At 38.1% G+C, this 22520-nt stretch overlaps 1 protein-coding gene across 1 annotated transcript; it reads right to left on the bottom strand.

Annotated features, from left to right (window-relative positions):
- Nucleotides 1–12020: 12020 nt before the first annotated feature.
- CD69 (CD69 molecule) lies at nucleotides 12021–20850 on the bottom strand. The gene is made up of 5 exons (XM_007515796.2): nucleotides 20714–20850; nucleotides 17335–17457; nucleotides 15360–15559; nucleotides 14603–14706; nucleotides 12021–13116 (listed from the first exon to the last, which is right to left on the bottom strand). Exons 1-5 carry the CDS (start codon nucleotides 20781–20783, stop codon nucleotides 13008–13010), a joined length of 606 nt encoding a protein of 201 aa, XP_007515858.2. The 5' UTR covers nucleotides 20784–20850; the 3' UTR covers nucleotides 12021–13007.
- Nucleotides 20851–22520: the final 1670 nt, after the last annotated feature.

A 22520-nucleotide genomic window follows, 5' to 3' on the forward strand; every position in this document is an offset into this window, starting at 1 on the left:
CATATCCTCGCTACATGCTCTTCTTGTGCAAGTCTCATAAAGACACCTGCTATCCAGACCCTTGGGGTTAACCCCCGAGGTTTAAAAGCTAATGCTATTTGGCAAATTGATGTCACCCACATACCAAACTTTGGCAAACAAAAATATGTATTTGTCTCAATTGATACCTTTTCTAAATTTATGTGGGCTACAGCTCAGACAGGAGAAAGTGCTAAAAAGCTTGTAAGCCATATGCTCTCTTGTTCTGCCGTTATGGGGGTCCCATTATTTTTGAAAACAGACAATGCACCTATGTTTACAAGCAAACAATTTAAAGATTTTTGTTCCCTCTGGAATATTACTCATACCACGGGCATTCCCTACAATCCACAGGGACAAGGCATTGTCGAGAGGGCCCATCAAACTCTGAAGGCTCAACTAAATAAAGATAAAGGAGGAACATATCCCCCCAATATCCAGCTAGCAAAAGCCTTAACTACGTTAAATCTCTTTAATATTTACAATAACTCGGCCTTACCCCCTATTATTCTTCACTGGCAAACACCATCTACCCTCCCATCTATTAAGGTCAAATGGAGAGACCCACTCGATAAAATTTGGAAAGGGCCTGACCCATTATTTACCATGGGAAGGGGTTTTGCATGCATTTTTCCTCAAAATTTCTCTAAACCTGTCTGGGTTCCTGCCCGCCATGTCTGACAATACCCGCAGGATGGCACTGTTATTCCTGAAGAACAAGAAATACTACAAGAGGACCAGGTGCAGGATACATCCCAGGACCCGTAATACAACATGGCAGAACCTACAAAATCTGGCTCACAGAGACCTCTCTCCTACCCTTTCCCTGTATGTCTTATGTTATAACTGGCCAGTTGTTTTTGTGAGTGACTGTGTTGAATGACAAAAAAAATTTTTTTTTTGCATGACCCATCTGCTTGGAGTACTCTAAAAGGTAATTGGCTTTATATAAAAATGCTGGACGCAGCCAAAGTTTCTGGAGACGTCCAGAAACATTCCAAAAAAATTTTTTTTTCTTTCTCCCTCTTTTGAATTTTATATATAGTTTTGGTTTATATGTAAGTGTTTAGTCTTAAACTGTGTGACTAATGACAGATTTAAATTTGTTTTTAAATAATGTGTTTTTATAACAAAAGTTCTTTTTCCTCCAGTTTGTTATAACTAAATGTTTATGGGTATGTCTAAAGTTTGGTAACACTAACTTAACGGTCAAAAGTGTAACCCTACAGCTACACTTTTACCAGACAAGCTAAAAATTAATTTGTTAAGGTAACTTACTATTTAGGTAAAAGTCTAAATCTTCAACGTGACTGTTCATTCCCAAAACTAAACTATATAATTTTTATATACAGGACACCTTTGAAGGGCCCCCAAAGGTGCCCTGTAAACTATCTTGTGGAAATTAATCCACAACAGATCTGGCATCAATCTGGCACTGTAAATGTTAAAATCATTGTCACGAATATGCGTTAACTCTCTAAGCAATTTGAGTCTGTTTAAAATACATATTTTAGCTAAAATTGGTCTCAAGATCCTGCGGTAGAGGCTGCTACAGGAGGTCACATTAGATGACCTTTAAATAAAATCATAAAGAGATTCTAAACCAATTATAATCATTGAGGCATCAACTATAACAAACCTATAACTTGTTACAAGTTCAAATTAACCACGAGAAGCAGATTGTTTGTGTTTCTTTTACAGGAATCCCGGAAAAACCATCTGAACCCCTGCACATCCTGACGTCACCCACTAGATGGCACTACTACCGTGGCACACCCCCCAAAACCCTAGATGTCACTCAACGCGATCTGAAGAACCTGATACACAGACTCCAAGGACAGAACTTTCTTCATGCCTGGTTACCGTTCCTGCTTCTGACCTGCTTGTCACGTGTTGGCAGTTCCAGCTGGCTATCTACAGAAAAGCAACATTCCAGCGGCTGACCTCCCTCATGCAGCATTGCATCCCCTGCAAATTCTTCCCCTAGCCATCTACTTCGGACTGAGACTTGTATCAGACTTTCTGACATACCCTATATACATTTTACACAATTTTGAAGCAGCTTATTTCCCTTCACGCTGATGGTTTTTCATAGACTGATCCTGAGTAATTCATAGACTTTACAGACTGTTGCCTTGAGGACTATACAATGCCAAATAGCCCCTCTGTTTGGTGGGTCATGCCTCCTGCCTCCCCCTCATTATGTACCCTTGCCCCTTTCCCCACCCAAGCAGGGATTGTTCCTTTACACACCAATCCTTCCCTTCACACCACACTGGCTTTTACTACTCCCCTACTTGTCCCTTCCTATTTTGTTATATCATTTAGGCTTATGCCCAAAAGGTTTCTGCCCCATGATAGTCTTTTACAGACTTTGTACATCTTATGCAATTACTAGATAGAAAGATAGAAAAGATGTAGAGATATTGTGAAGAGATGGTTGAGCAGGCTGCGCTTAAACCTATGAGATGAGTCTCTCCAGGTAAGTCTCTCTCTCTAAAGAGGGGTTGAGCACAGGAGGACGCATAAATCTCACAAGGTTCACAGCCATTTAAGCCTTCCCTCCTCCACAGAAAGTCCTACATCTTCCCACCTGAGCATGGCATTCCTCTAAAACATTTAAGCCTGCTCCATTCCATTTTTCTTTACTGTGTCCATTTAGATATAAAGGGATATGAGGAGATGTTGCTGAGGAGTTATTCTGATGCAGTCTCCACCCCCAGGTTTTACTACACCCCCGCGAAATCCTAGCAGTGCCCCCTTCAACCAATCCTGGCCCTACACGTCACCCCTGGTTGTCGCCCTATAAAAAGCCCCCTCACCCCCCCCCTCTCTCTGGGCTCTCAACTCTCCCTCTCTGAGGTCTCGCTCCCTGCTCTCCCCCCATGGTCGGCCATTGCCGGCTGGCTCCACGTGGTCTGAACCAAACCCCCCCCCATCCTATAATAAAGATTTGTGTACCCCTTTGCTCTGGACGTCCGCTCTCTTCTCCGCGGTGCAGCCCGACACCAGACCGCCACAACAACATCTGACCACATAATCTACCACAACCCCTTAAGGAAGGACAAAAGCACAGGTCCTGGTATTATTCCTAACACTACAACATGCATTGCAGCATTGTTGGCAGCATATTTAGACAAGGGCTCATATAACAGAACAGCATATTTTAGAGGGGAGCCCACCCCTTGACCTAGTGTAGATACTTCACCCCTGCCAGGGCAACCCACACCTGTGAACATCCAACCAATGGCCATTGTTATCCCCCCACCCCTCCGCCCCGTGCTGTGTCATTCAATGGACACTGAACCTTCCACTTAGGAGACTTCAGTGCCCAGGGGATAGAATGTAATGAACATGTAACCCTACTGTAGTGAATATATAAATGTAATGAACATGAACTTGTAAACCAAGTGTAACTTTAGTAACCATAGTGCAGCTGCATAGTGTGATAAGACAGAATCATATGTGTGCATTAGATAAGACGTCAACCCAAACATTGCCAAAGGACATGTAACTCTGAAACCAGAGACAAGCTAAGTACAAATAGAAACTCAGAAATCAGCTAAAGCAAGCAATTTCCACCGTTACTGAATGGCATGCTGTCAGTGTGGCTAAAGTTAAAGCACACGCGGCTAGCCTCAGTAACTTAGCTTCCTAGCTGCCAGAGCCCCTGGCATATCTGGTTGAACCAGCAGAACAAAAGGCCCTTCCAGGCAACACAGCTGGTGTTGACCACATCATGAGCCATGCCTGCTTACAGATATTAAGTAAGGAGGGGGCTGTCGGATTGGCTGTGTGTTGTATGAATTGTGTGATCATTCTTTGGCATCTAAAATAAGTAAAAATTATTGTTTTACCCTGACATGCTCTCTGAGTGAGTCCTTTGCTCAAATTCCTTTGCTCAGAACACCCCCTCTCCGCCTTCCCCTCCTCTCTCCATTTCTCTCTGTCCTATTTAACGATGACATCAATAGCAACAATAATAACTACTACAACAACAAAAAAGGGCAACAAAAGGGAAAATAAATAAATAAATATAAAAATTAAAAATAAAAAAAGGGAAAAAGGAAACAAAGCCATGGTGGAAGTTAAAAATAATTTTAAAAAATGAAATAAAATAAATGAAATAGAAAAGTGAACTAATTGTGAAATTTTCACCTTAATAGTAATTATGAAAGTCTCCACATATGTTTATATAGTCACAATATAGCTTACTATATTGGCAGGGCACAGGTCTTGTGGTGTACATGACGATACCACATGGGAGTACCGTGAATGGGGAGAAACTTCATATGCTAAGGAGTCTCCTCTCTGATTATTTTTATCTACTTAAAATAAGAAGAACAGAATAATAGAACAAAACTGATAGTAAATAAAATACCTCTAAGAACTCCAGAAGATGCATTATCTATCAGACACAGACTTTAAATTAAAGTTAGTATACTCAAATGCTAGGTAAATAAGGTTAATATTTGTTTAGTTATGCATTTTTTCACTTAAACTGAGTTAAAATAATCTTCAGAAAAATGGACTAATTATGTGAGAGTTGTAAGAGTGGGAAAATAAGAATACGGTTTTAGTCCATGTTATTTTTCAAATCTTATTGTCTGTCATCTCATGAACAATTAAAGCACATAGCATAGCTAAATTCAAAATATAAAAACATAAATATTTATGGGGCTGGGCAGTAGTATAGCAGGTAGTGCAGCATGAAGCCTAAGAACCCAAATAAGGATCCCGGTTGGAGCCCCAGGCTCCCCACCTGCAGGTGGTGAAGAAGGTCTGCAGATATCTTTCTCTCCCCTCTCTGTCTTCCCCTCCTCTCTCAATTTCTCTCTGTCCTATCCAACAACAACAAGGGCAACAAAATGGGGGAAAAAATAGCCTACAGGAGCAGTGGATTTGTGGTGCAGGGACCAAGCCCCAGTGTTAACCTTGGAGGCAAAAAAAAAAAAAGGAGAGAGAGAGATAAATATTTAACACAATAAAAAATTGAACTCAAGGAAGTGATAATCCATAGGTAGTATTAGAAGTTTATCTGAAACTTAGCATTACACAAAATAATTAAATATAAATTTAGAGTTATATCACAAGTTATGATAACTTAAACCAGGGTCTCAGAGGAAATACAATAAAAATGTCTAAATCTGATAATATGTATTCTTTTCTATAAGAACAAACAACCAAACAAGTAAGAAAAGTATGGCAAATGTCATGTTAAGGGAAAAATACTGAAAACTCTTATTTTCCATTTGGAAGTTGTTGGTATGTTTCATATTGGTTTGCTCCCCTTCCTCCCGACCTCTGAGAGAATTGGTTTGGCCCTTGCTAGTTTCGCTCTGCTTTCTCCCCGCCCCCTATGCTAATGAAGTCCAGAGTCCCAGCAGCAGCCGCAGAGGGAGAATAATAGGGAAGCACATGGTGTGGTGATTTGCCCGTTCGTGAATAAAGATTAAACTGCAGCTTCTCAGCCCAGCCATGTGTCCTCGAGTCTCTATCTCTGTCTACCGCCGCGACGCTAGCCCGGCTTGTTGGAGCCCCCGAACTTTAACAATAAATGGCGCCCATGTGTTCCTGACCTGCGCATCTCTCAGATAAGTGAAGACAACTTGGCTACCTATGTACTATGGCCTTCTCTTCTGCTTGTGAAGAGATCTCCAAGGGCCTCAGCCCTTTCTTCATGAGACTGTTTTGCTGTTTCTGGAACATTTATCTCTGGACCACTCTGTGGTTTCTGCCCAACGCCAGCCCACAGGAGCCCAATTCCAGCCTGCATGAGCCGGCATTCCACCACGTGGCCCGTGGCATTGGGCGCCGGCTCCCTCCACGCTGCTCGGCCAACATGGCAGGGCCATGGGGCAGGGACACTGCAGCCTATCCTGGCCACCACTCCCCGTGGCACCTCAGCCCGCACCTTCTGCGTAGCTGGCCCACCCACCCTCCTGCTATGAAGTCTGGGCAGATCCTGAACCCCCCGGAGACCGTGGGCTCCCTGCAGAAACTGGGCCCCCTGGCCGAGATCCTCAGCTCAGGTCTGAAGGCAGACAAGCTAGAATATGCAGAGATTCGTGTAGAGATCACAATCTACAATTCCTAAAGCTGAAGTTGCCCAAGAGGCCGCAGCTGGACAATGCACTCCCCGAACAGCTAAGACAGTACAAGTCTGAATTCGTGTTTGAAATGACATGTCTTCGTAACAAAAGTTTCTCTCCTTGTATATTGAAGACCATGTGTATGTGTGTGTTTAAAGTTTGGTAACATTAACTTTAAGGTTAAGAATGTAACTTTAAGGCTATATTCTTACCAGACAAAGTTAAATGAAAAAGGTTTTCAACGTAATTCTCATAAAGATAAAATTAACTTACACTTAAAGTCTGAGGTAAAAATTAGTTAACAATCAATATATTTTAACTAAGTTGGTCTAAAAAAAAACCTGCGCACTGCTAGGGTGTGTCTCCATCTTGAATGGGTATAACAAAATGTTAAAAAGACGTTGTTGATATGTAAAAGTCTCAAATTCCTTTCTCTAGAAAATGCCCATTGAGGCAAGTACACCCCCTAGAGGCAGGAAATGTTTTTTTTAAGCTGATAAAGTTTTGCCCACAGAGGCAAAAAATGGCCCCCTCAGGCCTTCCCTTGGCAGCACACTGGTTCTTGTTACTCGCTTACATGTTTCTCCATGTTTGTGCCAGTTTCTTTTTTGAAAATGTCTGTACGATATAGGTTTCTGTTCACCCCACACCCCTGATACTGTGGTCATTTAGTTAAAAACAGAAAGGGGAATTGTTGGTATGTTTCATATTGGTTTGCTCCCCTTACCCCCGACCTCTGAGAGAATTGGTTTGGCCCTTGCTAGTTTCTCGCAGCTTTCTCCCCGCCCCCTATGCTAAGGACGTGCAGGGTTCCAGGAGCAGCTGCTGAGGGAGAAAGATGGGGAAGCACATGGTGTGGTGATTTGCCCACTCGTAAATAAAGATTAAACTGCAGCTTCTCTGCCCAGCCATGTGTCCCCAAGTCTCTGTCTCTGTCTATCACCGCGACGCTAGCCCGGCCTGCTGGAGCCTCCGAACTTTAACAACAGGAAGTAACAAAATCCTCACTAGCTATAAGCATATCTATTTATCATTATTATGATGAGTCTTAACAAATACAAATTTTACAAATATTTTAAGGAAGAAAATCTGTCAATATTGCTTGCTCTTAAAAATATTATGTAAAGACAGACAACTAAATATAACAGAATAGGTGGAAATCATTGTGTATTGGTGACAGTGAATTTGCATTCAAGATATATTTTTGCATAATTTGTTAATGTCAAACTATAACTAACTTTAGAATGTTAACTTGGCTTCCAGAGATAGATTTTTTTAAATTAATTAATTTATGTATTTAAGAAAGGAGCCATTAACAAAAACGTATTATAGGAGGGGTACAACTCCACAACCCGGACTCCATATCCCATCTCCTTCCCTGATAGCCTTCCCATTCTCTATCCCTCTGGGAGTATGGACCCAGGGTCGTTGTAGGTTGCAGAAGGTGGAAAGTCTGGCTTCTGTAATTGCTTCCCCACTGAACATGGGCGTTGACTGGTCGATCCATACTCCCAGTCTGCCTCTCTCTTTCCCTAGTAGGGTGGGGCTCTGGGGAAGCAGAGCTCCAGGACACATTGGTGGGGTCTTCAGTCCAGGGAAGCCTGGCCGGCATTGTGCTGGCATCTGGAACCTGGTGGCTGAACAGAGAGTTAATACACAAAGTCAAACAAATTGTTGAAGAATCATGGACCTAAAGGCTGGAATAGTGCAGATGAAGTGTTGGGGGGAGAGATACTCTATGCAGATTCGTGTACTTCTGCTTTCAGGTATATATTTTTCCCTGGTTTATGGACACGTGTAAACATATGCTGTATCTCAGGGGACCTGGTCTATATCTAGGTTTGGGGACTTTATTGGGGAGTGGAACACCTGGAATGGAATTAGAGAATACTATGAAAGGAAAGGTCTCACCAGAGTGATGAAGCTGAAGGGTTGTGATTCCACACCTGAAGTCTCTGGACGTAGTCTGAAGTGAAGCATGCTGGGGTGGCACTCATGGCATTGATTAGGTTGTGATCAGCGGATGCAATATTATTTGATATGAATTGAGAGAGGCATGCAGGAAAGTGGGCCCCACCCTAAGGTTCCAGGACTGGGGAAATATAGGCTCTATAGTGGAAATATGAGGTTCCTGCTGTCTTTGGGTTCAAGAAGACAATAGATAGTTATTGTTATCATCACATTATTTGGTATTTGGGTTAACTTTGAAAAGTCCCTTTGTTAGGGTTTGCTATATAATACCCAGCATCTTGTATATAGCTGTGCTACTGGTTGTTTCTGTTCTCCCTGGTCTAGGCTTTTGAGAGAGTCAAAATATCAAAGACTCAGCCTATGTATTAAAAAGACTCAGTCTGTGTTTTAAAAAGTTTGAGACATATGATCAATTTTTCCCCCTCTCATATTAATTAAATAGTGGTTTATATGACTACACTTTAATAGGAGTGTACATAAACACCATTCCCACCACCAAAAGACTGTGTCCCAACCCACCCACTCCCCCCCACCCCCCACCCCCCGCCATCCCAGGAAGCTGAATGTCCACCCTCCCCCTCACCACAGGGTTTTTACTTTGGTGCCCTACTCTTGCCTTTTTTTTTTTTTAAATCATATCCTCTTTATCATATTACATTCTGTAGTGCTTTCTTTATTCTCAGACCCTTCTTCCTCAAGTGCAAACTCTCTTACTTCCTTCCTGCCTAGTTCCTACTTTGTTGCCCTACTCTCAATTTAATCAGAGATAGATTTTAATGAATCATTAGAATCTTAGAGTGCACGTTGTTTTCTTACTATGACCACTGCTATCCTAGCCCAAAAGGAAAAAAAAAAAGAAGGAAAAAGAAAATGAACAAGAGTCAGAGAAATAGCTCAGCTGGGTAGTATGCTAATTCTGCATGTACTAGGCCCAAGTCCTAGCCCAACTCCCACCACATACCACATTGAGGGAAGTTAATGCAATCTCCCCATCAAGAAATAGCTACTGAAAAAGAACACAAGGACATTTCACAGGTTTTATTACCTGAATTGTAGTGCTAGTAACATTGTCAAGTACAATGAATCAGGTACCCATGTAACTATTTGCATGATTTTGTAGATTAATAATACTTCAATAAATTAAGGGAAAAATAATACATGTCACTTCCTAGGTCTGTTCTGTGGGGGCAGAAATCAATTGCAATTCCATTACAATAAAATAAAGAGCCTTGATCAATTACTGCAAACACTGAGTTTTAAAATAAACTAAAATTATCTTCAGTTGAAAGATACCTTTGACCCTCCTCCCCAAAGAAAGCAAAAGGGCAGTGACTTTATTCAACCACTAGATGACGCCAGAGCTTGTGGTGAGATTCTTGGACCAAACATTTTCATTATTTGTAATTGGTACTAATATTGAAATTATCTATGGAAAGCAAACTATTACTCAAATAATGAACAATTATCAGCATATTTTATACACTTATGGGGCAAAATTTTTGTCTACCAATTTAATGTTTAAAAATTGCCTAAAAGTTTGAATATTGCAATAGAGTGGGGTTTTTTTTGAAATTTCTTAACTTTATTTATTTGATTTTGTAGGAAAAAGAGAAATTGAGAGGGAAGAGGGATACAGAGGCAGAAAGCCTGTGGCCCTGCTTTACCACTTAGAAAAAACTCCTTCGTGCAAATGGGGATAGGAGCTTGAACCTGGGTCTTTGCATGTGGTAAGTAGAGTATATTTTTATAAGACTGCAAAGACCAAGTTGTTTGTCATTGTACTTAGAAAAAGGCAATAAATTCCACAACATCAGTTGTCAAGTTGAATTTGTTCAGTGTTATAGCTTTGTTCTCTCTACAGTGTACTAGCTGCTTAGTTACTCATTGAGTGCATGTTTTAAATTTTATTTTATTTTATTTATAAAAATGAAACACTGACAAAAATGTCTCTCAACAAGGAAATAGAGGTAAGATCTATTATGTAAAAGCAAATATGCTGTACGGAAATACCAGATTAGGAAATAAGGGCTAGCTGATAAAATAGTGTTTGCATTCATAATGACCAACAGTAGCATTCTGTACCTCTGAAGGTCACCTGAATTGGGAACAGTTTGAAGTACATTTTGATGCATCAACTAATCTAATTTCCAGTTAATGTAAACTTGAAATTTTAACTAACTTAATGACAAAGATTGACCTACTCCTTCCATGATCTATCTCTTAACAACAGTATTTTCTATTTATACTCACAGTATACAAATCATAACAAAACTTAGAAAAACATTGTTATGAAGCTCCAGTGGCAGAGTCGGTTAGCGTGCAGTACTTATACAGAAAAACATTGTTATTAAGCACAGCATAGTAGAACTTGGGGAGTATTTGTTCCATTTGCAGCTGTAGATAAAAGGGGAACAAAGATTTCACTACGTGTGTAGACAGCTGATTAAGATGAAGATAACTTTTTGATATTCACATTTCTTCTCAAAATGCTAAATAGTAAGAGTAGCTGAAAGATACTATATACATAAAGGGAAATATTCCTTTCAAATCAAATGTAATATTTTTCTATGTAACTTTTTTTAAATTAATTATCTTGCCCCAATAGGACCTTGCCCTCAACTTGGATCAACAATGGCAGAGATGTTGTCCATCCTCTAAAGGGAGGATGGACAACATACTTTATGCTACACCTGAGGAAGATGGGTCTATATTGGGGTAGCATGGAATGTTCCTGCTCATGACCACAGAATGTGAGCTCAGATCTAGAGGGATGCAGAGGTCACATAGGTTCCTAAGCTGATTATGGGCCTCAGATCACATCAAATCAATGGGGTTTACAGTCAACAATATTTATACCCCTTCCCCATATTAGGGAGCTACTCTCTTCCCTGATCCAGCTTTCTGGTCCTTTTCCAGCTATGACATCATCTCCTCAGACAGTAACTTGGATCCACTGGCATATCAGATTTCAGGCTCAGGGGCAAAATAAAAAAGGAAAAAAAAAACAACAACAACAACAAAAAAAACTAGTATAACCACAGGCCCTTTGGAATTTAACTAAAATATGCCTACTAGCTATCTACAAAATGGAGGACCCCCCCCAACTCTTCATCTGCACTGTTCCAGCCCTTAGGAAGATGACTGATCAACAATTTGTTTAGCTTTGTATGTTAACTCTCTTGTCAACCACCATGTTCCAGATGCTAGCATGATGCCCTTCCCTGGGCAGACAACCCCACCAATGTGTCCTGGAGTTCTGCTTCCCCAGATCCCTTCCCCACTAGAGAAAGAGTGTGACAGGATGGGAATATGGATAGACCTGTCAATGCCCATGTTCAGTGGGGAAGCAACTACCTAAGCCAGAACTTCAGCATTCTGCATCCCACAATGACCTTGGGTCCATACTAAAGAACAGGAAAGCTATCAGGGGAGCAGAGGGGATACAGAGTTCTGGTGGTGGGAACTGTGCAAAGTTGTACCCCTCTTATCCTATGGTTTAGTCAGTGTTTCCTTTTTATAAATAAATGTTTTTTAAAATTATCTTTATTTATTTATTGGCTAGAGACAGCCAGTAATTGAGGGGGAAGTGGGTGATAGAGAGGGAGAGAGACAGAGAGACATCTGCAGCCCTATTCACCACTCGCAAAACTTTCCCTCTGCAGGTAGGGACTGCTGGCTCAAACCCAGGTCCTTGCATACTGTAACATGGACACTCAATGAGGTGTTCCACTATCTGGCCTCTGGGCATCTATTTATATAGAAAAGGATATAGCCTTTTGTGAAATAGATATGACAACAATTTCAAAAGTATAAACCCATTGTTAATGTTTACTATAAACTATTTGAAAAAAGTGTTATAGTATTATTTTTCTACTCTCTAGTATATTTATTTTACATTGTGGTGTGTTTGAAAGGAATGAAAACTTCTTGGAAACCCTTTTATTCTACTTTTATTTTAACTTACAGATGAACAGCTTATAATTTCACCAATACAAAAGGAAAACACAATTTATTGCACTGATAAAATTCTTCATGGAAGTGTTGCACAAGATATAATTGATTAGGAAAGGCACACACTTATAATCAGAGCAATTAGAATTACTCAAGATCTGAACAAGAGACTTCTTCTAAATAAGGAATTTTTACATCACATATGGCACATTTCCAACACTTTACAAACATTATTCATATCCTTTGCTTTTGTCTTTATCTCTGTAAGACACTGTATATTAGGTTTTAATAGTAACAAACTGTATATACCATTGAAAAAGACCAGACTACACTGAAAAGGTTAAACAAACATATAAATAACAGACTAGAGGAAAAATGTCCAAGTACCTTGGTAAACTTCTCTAAAAAGAAATAAATTAAAAATATTGCAAGATTTGGCTTCATAAGCATCTGCCAACTTCTATATATAGTTCTCTGAGCTTAAAAGTGAATTTAGACCGAATAGTTGCCACCAGTTGAAATTTCCTTTGCTTACATTCAGTTTGTAAAACCACTGGCTAATTCCTTCTAATAGTCCAAACACATGAAGAACACTTATTGTTTATAGTCAATCATAATAAATAATAACCCTAAATCCAGTTACTCTATTGTTTCTGGATTTCTAAAGATATAAAGTGCATCCTTAAGGTTTAAAGCCATTCTTTTCATTCCTGGACATATTGATCAGTCAACCTATGACATTTTCAGCTGAAGGCTAGAATATTCCACAATGAGAATACCACAAAATGCAGATAATTCTGAATTGTTCTCCTTTTTGTCCACAGTCATATTTGTTGGGACTTTTCCAAAACCAGAGAAAGTTTTTTTTTCTTTCCACAAAGACCTTGTAGAAAATTCTAACTACTGAGCAGCATCTATCAATACAAATTATCTTGCATTCCAAGATATAATTTTATATGCAAATATGTTTCCTCATTAGCTGGAGTGCTTGCTGCAAATCCAGTGCATACTCTTCTCACAGTCTGTACTGCTGACTTCACTGCTAGTCAGAAATGTACACTTCCCAGCTCCTGTAATGTTGAACCTGACAATCAAAAAACTTAGAGTTATGTCCATTTCAGATCAGTTCTATTCAGTTATATGAAAATAAGCTCTGTAAGGGTGATTGTTTATGTTTGCTTTTACTTAGCACAAATAAATAAAGACTGCAAACAAGAATGGAAAGAATAATCTGTAAAAAGAAGATACAAAGCTAAGAGTAGGTTGAAAAGTAGCTCTTGATCATTTCCTAATATACATGTCCTTTGAGTAGCACTTCCCAGGAAGTATACCTGGTCAGCAGTCATGCATATTAGTGCATGTAAGTTTAGGGAGTTAATGACCCTGAAACCCCTCTATGGATCTGAGGCCATAAAGAACACATATTAAATTCAAAGTCATTTTAATAAAGATTTAGGATCAAGAGGTTTATCAGTAGTAGAGCACACGCATTCCCTGGTTATATACAAAGTGCCATATAAGACTAAAGTGAACTGAAGGGATCCTGAGACAGTGCTCTCTGTCTGTCTCTGTCTCTCTCTGTCTCTCTCTCTCTCTACTTGTCTCTCTCTCTCTACTTCTCTCTCTTTGCTCTCTCTTAGTAATAAAATAATAACATATTTAATAAATCTAGAGATTTTAACTTATTTACTATATTAATACTTATCATAGAACAGATAATTAGAAATGTATTCAACTATAGCTTTCAAATTGCAAGTATTAGTACTAATAGTAGGAAATATATTTTAACTTCAAAATGCAGTTTAATTACTGGTAATGAAAATAAAATCAGCATGTTTGAATCTGGGGCTGATTATTTTTAAAAAATTAGTTTTTATGCTTGTGGCGATGAGAACTGGGAGTGTGTAAGGAGTTGCTTTCCAACATCTAGCATGTGCTTAAAATATAAATGTGACACTGGAAATGTCAGATTATCTTTTGCATCATCAAAATTACGGTAGAATATTTCTGAGTTTATCACTCACACTAGTATTTGCTTAGATAAAATTATTAGGGATATTTATTGGATTATCTCAGGTAGATAAAGTGAAGCAAACAAGATAACATGAAATCTTTTCTTTAAAGAAACCCAGAGTACGACCATGTAGGAGACTATTAGAACACTATTTCCAAGGGAGTTGGGTGGTAGCGCAGCTGGTTAAGTGCAGATGGTGCAAACCTCAAGGGCCAGCTTAAGGATCTGGATTTGAGCCCCTGGCCCCCCACTTACAGGGGAGTCACTTCACAAGCGGTGAAGCAGGTCTGCAGGTGTCTATATTTCTCTCCCTGTCTCTGCCTTCCCCTTCTCTCCATTTTTCTCTGCCCTATTCAACAACAACAACATCAATAACAACTACAACAATAAAACAACGGCAACAAAAGGGAATAAACAAATTAATTATTTTTAAAAATTAAGAAATGTAATTCAAAATTAAAAATTAAAAAAGAACATATATCAAAAAGAGTGCCTTGAAAAGAGAAAAAGAAAATGAGTTTTCCTGAGAAGGATAAAGAGACTTCCTGTAACTTACCAGCTGTCAAACTTTCTGCCATCTGACCATTTCCACATCTGATCAGTTTCATTTTTCAGTCCAATCCAGTGTTTATCTCCACCCACATACCGTTTTAAAAATATCTTGAAGAAGGCACAAAGAAGGTCCGTGTCAGTCATTCTAAGTATATAAGCCTTATTTTTTAGAACTAATTAAAACACAATAACCAAGTTATTTCTTCTTTTGGAACTAAGCAATCAGACCAAATTTACATAACTGAACTGAATTCTCGCTCAGGACTTTGTATAACTCAATTTTCTTATGCTGGAGATAAGTACAATATCTTAACTTAAACCAGGTTCCAGATGCCACCAGGATGCTGGCTAGGCTTCCCTGGATTGAAGACCCCACCAATGTGTCCTGGAGCTCAGCTTCCCCAGAGTCACACCCTACTAGGGAAAGAGAGAGGCAGACTGGGGGTATGGACTGACCAGTCAACGCCCATGTTCAGCGGGGAAGCAATTACAGAAGCCAGACCTTCTACCTTCTGCATCCCTCAACGACCCTGGGTCCATGCTCCCAGAGGGATAGAGAATGGGAAAGCTATCAGGGGAGGGGGTGGGTTATGGGGATTGGGTGTTGGGAATTGTGTGGAGTTGTACCCCTCCTACCTTATGCTTTTGTTCACTAATCCTTTCTTAAATAAAAAATTAAAAAAAAAATAGAGGAAACCACAGTTTAACTACAGATACTATAACAGCAATATTTTATTAAAATATTTTGAATACTGCCTTACCAGGTCTTTTTCAGAATGAATGAGAGCAAGAGTAGCACCATGAGCAGAACATTCATTTTGAGCCAAGCTCCAACTCCTTTTTTTAGTGGAGAAAAAGTAACATTTCCTCTGATAGCCAATCCAATCATCTGTGCATGTAGAGACATGACTCTTTGATGATTCTAAGGATGTATGGTGCCTTGTACAATTGTATTGACCCACTGTGAACAGATGAAAAAAAAAAGGTTTCTTTTAGTTAAAAAAAAAATAAAACAGTAAATGAAAGTGTCAAAATATCCACCTACACCATGCAAAACTAAACCAGGGGGTATTGTGCTGTTTGATATAATTGAAGGTCAAAAACTAAAAGACTAACTTGAGATGAAGTCAGATTCTCACTTTATCAGACCTCTCACTGGGCCTACTGACCAGGGCATAAGAAATAAGGTATCTCTCTTTGGCTATAATATTAGAAAGTGGCAAGAAAATTATTTTCAGGTTAGAAAGGGTGCAGTGCATCCTAAATCCCAGGCAGCATTTTGAATCTGAATGCAGAGGTGTTAGAATTTAGAGATGTATTAGACAAAACACTGTATTGGCAGATGACAGAGGGAGTGATTTGCAGATAAGTAATTCAGAACACAGAAAGATCAAAGGGTGGTGATATTTCATAATATCATGAGGTTTCATGTCTGAAAGAGACAGAAAAGTATAAATATATATCCTCATATTTTTACACTATAATAGAACTCTGGAAGCTTCTGGATATTTTCTTAATTATTTAAGAATAATACTCCCTCAGCTTTGAGATAAGTATGGACAATGGATTAGGTAGTATTTTTTTCCCATTAACAATGAATGTGAAGCCCACTTTTTTTTTCAAGATATTTACTTATTTGAAATCTAAATGCTCTTTTATTCCTTATTCAAAGACCTTCCCTAGTATAATTTTGCCCTACAGTAAATAACAAATCATAGGCAGTTTTAATTTGTATATTAAAAAAAAACTCTAGAAAACTCAAATACTGTGCCCAAGGAATGTGGAATTATACTTTGTATATACAATAACAAATTTAAAAGATTTTTTAAATAATTAACCCCAGATTTAAGTATGATGACTTTATTTTTATTACTGTAATTAAACAGCATTTTGGAGTTAAAAGATATTTCCTACCGTTGGTATTAGTATATGTCATTTGAGAGTGCATAGCATGTATGGGATGATTCTAAATTGATCCGAAGTTCTGATAAATTAACTAAAGTAATTCCCATTGATTTGAGCTAAGTAAGAAAGCTTGCAGGGGAGGTAGGTGATGGCATAGCTGGTTGAGTGCAAATGTAATATATGAGGACCCAGGAGCAAGTCTTCAGTCCCCATCTCAGGGAGGAAGCTTGAAGACTGCCTAAGCAGTGCTTCCAGTATCTTTCTCTTTCCCTATCTCCATTTGGTTTCACTCTGTCTTTATTCAGTAAATAAAAATAAAAAGAACAGGACCTGGGTGGTGGTGCACCTGGTTGAACACACATGTTCATACATACTCAGGGACCAAGGTTCAAGCCCCCAGCCCCCACCTACAGGGAGAAAGCTTCACAAGTGGTGTAGCAGTGATGTCTCTCTCTCTCTCTTCCTCATAGTCTTCCCCATCTATCTTGATTTCTCTCTATCCAATTAATAAGTAAATAAATAGAATATTAAAAATAAAAGAACAAACATAAAATGTATTTAAGTCTTTCTTGAAAAAAAGAAAACTTAAAAAAAAACTGAATGATTTTTGTTTTTACAACAGAAGAAGAAAGATGTTGAAAGGGGTGGAAAAGATGGAGAGGGAGAGTGAAAAAGAGACACTTGCAGCACTGCCCCCCTACTCATGAAGCTTCCCCTCTGCAAGTGGAGACTGGAGGCTTGAATCCAGATCTTTATACATGGTAACATGTGTGCTCTACTAGGAGCACCATCAATTGGCCCTAGAAACTTAATGGATTTTTACAGACTCACCTGTTAAGGCAATGAGAGTCATGATTAAAACAGTGATGATGACCACATTCACCACAGCACATGGAACAGCAACCTGAAGGTATCCTTCACGATGTCTTGCAGAATGAGGGCTGGTAGAATTATCTGCAGAGAGAAAGTTGCAGGTGAATTCAAGCAGACTGTTGAAAAGGGATAGGATGCTGATATTATTTAGAGATTTTTAGATTTAAAAATTCACTATTTATATCTTAATCTTGTTACATAAAATCTGTAAGTTAATATCCTCAAATTCTGAATGAATTTGAAGTTTCTTTTTTTTACTAGAAATGAAACATGTAAAGTAACTACATGATACACATTTCCTGAATATATCTACCAGTAGCTATGAAAATTCTAGGCATATTATAATTTTACTTTTTTAGTTATTAAAAATAATAAAATACTTGATTATATTAGAAGACATGCAAAAAGAATGTTCTAAGCACATCATTAAACTCTCTGTAGTTATTATTTAAGATAAATTATTTAAATGATGGTATAGGTTGATAACATAGAAGTCTTGAGCAGACATAAATATATACAACTAGTCTAAAAATGATACTATTTTTTGGTGAAATGCAAATGTGAAACAATTGAAATTGGGAGAAGATGGAAAATACTTCAGAAAATAGATTTTTACATAGGTATATAAACTATCTATGGTCCATCTAAAAAATATTTTTGTGGTATGAATACGGACATGAGATGAATGATTATTCTTAGTTCTAAAAATCATTAGGATGATATCTGGTTTTGAAAATAAATAAAGGATGAAGAGTTAGACTTTGATTTTTTTTCTTTTTGTAATCTGAGCTGTCAGAGCTTTAAATTTTGACCCCATAACATATATAGAAACATATATAGTTCCCTATGATCTCTAAAAGCTGAAATATGAATTAGTTTCCTTAAATGTTATTAATAGAAAAATAGGAAAATATTCTTAAAATGTAAACATTATGTTTTTCAGTGTGATTGCTTAATTTTAAATGTAAGAATACATATATATGATATATTAAAATTTATAGAACTTTTCTTCCATAAAACATTGATCTAATGTGAAACTTTATGAGTGAAAAGATGATGGCTGAGACAAAGGACGTTACTTTCTTTCATTAGAATTTACCATGTCCTGAATGTCAACATCAACTTTTTCCTTCTGGGGACTGTTTTTCCCATCATAGACCTGCATTCTGACTTTACAAGAGAAGCTCTCTTCACTCTTACCTAGTTCTATTTTTTCTCAGCACTGCGAATCTTCCCCTTTTTGCCCATGTACAATGATCACAGGAAGCTGCTCTGGCAAATAGGGGAGCAAGTTTAGGCCTCTTTGTCTACTTTTGGTTCTTAACATGTGGGTCAATTATGCTGTGTAGACTCAGTGAGCAACACTGAATTTTCAGCAAGTATTTATTCATCTAAGTAACTCAGGTACTCTGGAACCTGGTTTGGCCCATTGAGTTAGCCAGTAAGAAAACTATACTGAAATTACTCTCAGATTGTAGTTTATACCCATTAGATAATGTTATTGTTACACTAAGTTGCCTTATCACCTAGGCAACAACTCCCCCAACAACATATTTCCGCTCTCAGTAGAGGTCATGTCCATTAACAGAAAATTTGAAATACATCTATTTTTACATATTTGATCACCTATGTGTGATGCCTAATAATTCATGCTAACCAAGCATGTACAAGTGCAGTGTGGACAATCAACAGAAAACTGTCAGAATCTAAGAACATAGGAAAACTTAAAATTTTCTGCCTTGGGTTCTTCTTTCAGTGTTGATCTCTACTGAGTCGATTTATTATCACAATTTTCTTTTGGTAGGGGGGAACTCAATTGGAGTTTGAAGTTATGGTTGCCTGGTTACCAAAGATTTGGGGTGACCAGTGTTGGTATCTACATTAGATTTTGCTCTATGTCAGAGGGATTTGTCAAATGTAATTGGCTTATCTAAAGTACATTAGTCTAATAGATATATATGTAGAAAATAGACCCTTCCTCTAGATAATTTAGGCTCTGTATTGCATTATTACTGAATTTTTGTTTACTTATCTTAAAATATACTGAATTTATTAGAGAATAGCTTTATTTAAAAATAGACTTGGGGGGCCAGGTGGTGGTGCACCTGGTTAAGAGCATACATTATAGTGCTCAAGGACTCAGGTTCAAGTCCCTGGTCCCCACCTGCAGGGGGCAAAGCTCCAAAAGAGGTGAAGTAGTGCTGCAAATGTCTCTCTGTCTCTCTCCCTGTCTGTCTCCCCCTCCCTTCTCAAATTCTTTCTGTCTACACTCAATAAATAAATAAATAATTTTAAAAAGCAGATTTGGATTGTTATATTCTAGTGTTATAAGGTATCAAATTAAAAAAAATAATGAGTAAGTGAAAAAAATCTTCACAGAAACACGTTATAGGATGAAAAATGAAACTATTCTGGTAAATAGAAGAGAGGGGAAATATTTACCTGTGATGATCACATAAGGATGGGAAAACAAGAAGAAAAATAAAATGTTTCATGCAGAATCTGATACTAGTGACTCAGAGAGTTATACAAAAGGTTGAAATGGAGGGAAAGGGTTTTACGAGGACAGAACAGGAGGTATTAATTTCGAATTCTTTCATGATGTTAGCCTAACAAATTACCATTGGAAATTACCAGACACTTTTCTGACTATTCCCTCAAACAGTGGAAACCTTTACTTCTAGCAACTGGAGGAGGCTGTCAAGAGAATATTCATATGATGAGCCCTTACAAAGTACACAGAAAGATAAGGTGGAGGCAAGAATGTAATTATTTGTTTGGAAACAGAATATTTATAATAGGTAATGTTTCCTGAAGTATGTAGAAATGGATATGGAAAATTGATGGCACATGCACCTGGCTATGACTTATGCAATTAAATCTGGAAAATTAAAGAAAAACAAAGAAACAAATATCCAAACATCTGAAATTCACCTAGTGGTTTTCCCACAACCCTCAGGTATCCTAACTTAGGGAAATGATATTTATTTCTTCCCATTTCCTCCTTAATCCTGACAGTGGTTAGCCAACTTCTTCAAATAGCAAAGATTCATTTTTTCCCCTAGGAACTGCTAAATCTCATATGGGAGATAAACAGATGTTACCATTTGACAACAAAATCTGACTTCAGAGAGGAAGCAATTACAGAAGCCAGACTTTCTGTACCCCATAATGACCCTGCGTCCATACTCCCAGAGGGATAGAGACTAGGAAAGCTATCAGGGGAGGTGATAGGATACGGAGTTCTGATGGAGACAATTGTGTGGAGCTGTACCCCTCTTACCCTATGGTTTTGTCAATGTTTCCTTTTTATTAAAAAAAAAATAATCTGACTTACCTGGTTGTCCTCTCTCCAGATGCAAGGAGCTGTTCTCTATTATAGAACATTCTTCAGCACTCATCTTCATTCTACTCAATATCCTCAAGTTTATCCAAGGTCAGCTCAATCTGTAGTGAAAATCTTTGTTGGTGCTCTTGTTCAGACTTGAAGTCTCCAAAATAGCTCAGTGCTTATATTCAGTTATACAGGCTCCACCCCCTTCCTCTTACCTCCATATAGGGAAGCCCCTCCTATTCACTGTAATTTATGCTTCAGTGGTCTAGACACTGTTGTGGCGGTGAGCTGTGGGTTTTCCCAACTGTCCGAAAATGTGCTTTCTCACAACTATAGGTGTAGGATGAAGACACAAATGGGATTTCCCCAGATTTGGAGACAGCTTTTGTTAAATCTATAGAAAACACAAATATATATGCCTCACAAATAGTTTGCCTCACAGTAAACAACTCAGACAGGGGATTCTGATAAATAAATGCTGGTGGAAATAATTTGGAGAGTAAGGTTACCCTGGAAATGCATTCATTCATTTGTTCATACAACTTACAAGTACTTGCTGATCCTCTGTTTCGGTGAAATTGAGATTGTTCGGGCTAGGGGATTTATTGTTGATTAAGAATTTTGGGATCTCTATCCTCCTGGGTCTCTCTTCTAGAAGAGTTTTAGATTTAGTTAAGAATCTGAGTACTGGTTTTTCAGAAAAAAATGCTATTTACTTCGTCCCTTGGGAGGCTGTCTTAGGTAACAGTAACTGCCTTAATGCAGGAAATAGAAACTGTGGTCTGGAACTTCCTTTCTGTGTTCTAAAATTGTTCTCCTAAATTATCTGTTTCACTTATCTCCCATTAATTTTCTTGTTATATTTTATGTTCATTTCAACAAATCTTATACCTCCTTAATAATGCTGTAGTCCCTTATTTTTCCACAGCTGCTAATCATGTTTTTCATAGACCTCTATGTTTTCAAACAGAACATTATTGCCAAAAACATTATTTCCATGGTATCAATATCATCCAGGTAAGTTGCTAAGATTATCTCAAAATAAATGCAGAGTGTCTATATATGATGACTTAAGGCAAGGTTCAAACTCTCTTATTTAAAAAAATCAGTAATATTGCTCTATGAGAGTGAAGGGGTTTTAGTAAATCGTCCTTTTAGAGCAAATATCATTTTCAGAATATAGTCTGCTAAAAGCTGAGTCAAATATTGTCATCTACTACAGATTGTTTAGGTCATCATATTTATTTATTTATGAAAGACTTAAAGAGTTATATACTGGGACTTTGGGTTCTTTTTGCCCTCACTTCTACTTTAATCCCCTAGTATATTTTTCAAATAACAACTAGAGAAGTTGTTTTATATATAAGTCACATACTTTTGCTGAAATGATAGCTCTTCCTTCCTCAAAGGCTTCTTATAAAATTTATCATAAAATCTAAAGGCTTTCTAATTGATAAGCCTCCATTCACAGTGTAATTTCTCTGCCATTCCTATTTCTCTTTTCCTCCCCTCCTCATTTTATTGGATAGAACAAAGAGAAATTGAGAGAGGAGAGGGAGAAAGAGAAGAAGAAAGATAGATAAGACACCTGCAAACCTGCTTTGCTGGTTTGCTGCTTGTGAAGTGTCCCTGCTGCAGGTGGGGTTCAGGGGGTTTGAACCTAGATCCTTGTGTAGGTCCTTGCACTTAATACTTAACTGAGTGTGCCACCGCTCAGCCCCCTATTTTCCCTATTAGTCACTACCCTCTAGGACAATAACCGTTTAGCTACACAAAGTAGTAAATAATCTGTTACACAAACTGTCAAGCA

The sequence above is a fragment of the Erinaceus europaeus genome, chromosome 7 (genome assembly GCF_950295315.1).
Source record: "Erinaceus europaeus chromosome 7, mEriEur2.1, whole genome shotgun sequence".
Taxonomy (NCBI): domain Eukaryota; kingdom Metazoa; phylum Chordata; class Mammalia; order Eulipotyphla; family Erinaceidae; genus Erinaceus; species Erinaceus europaeus.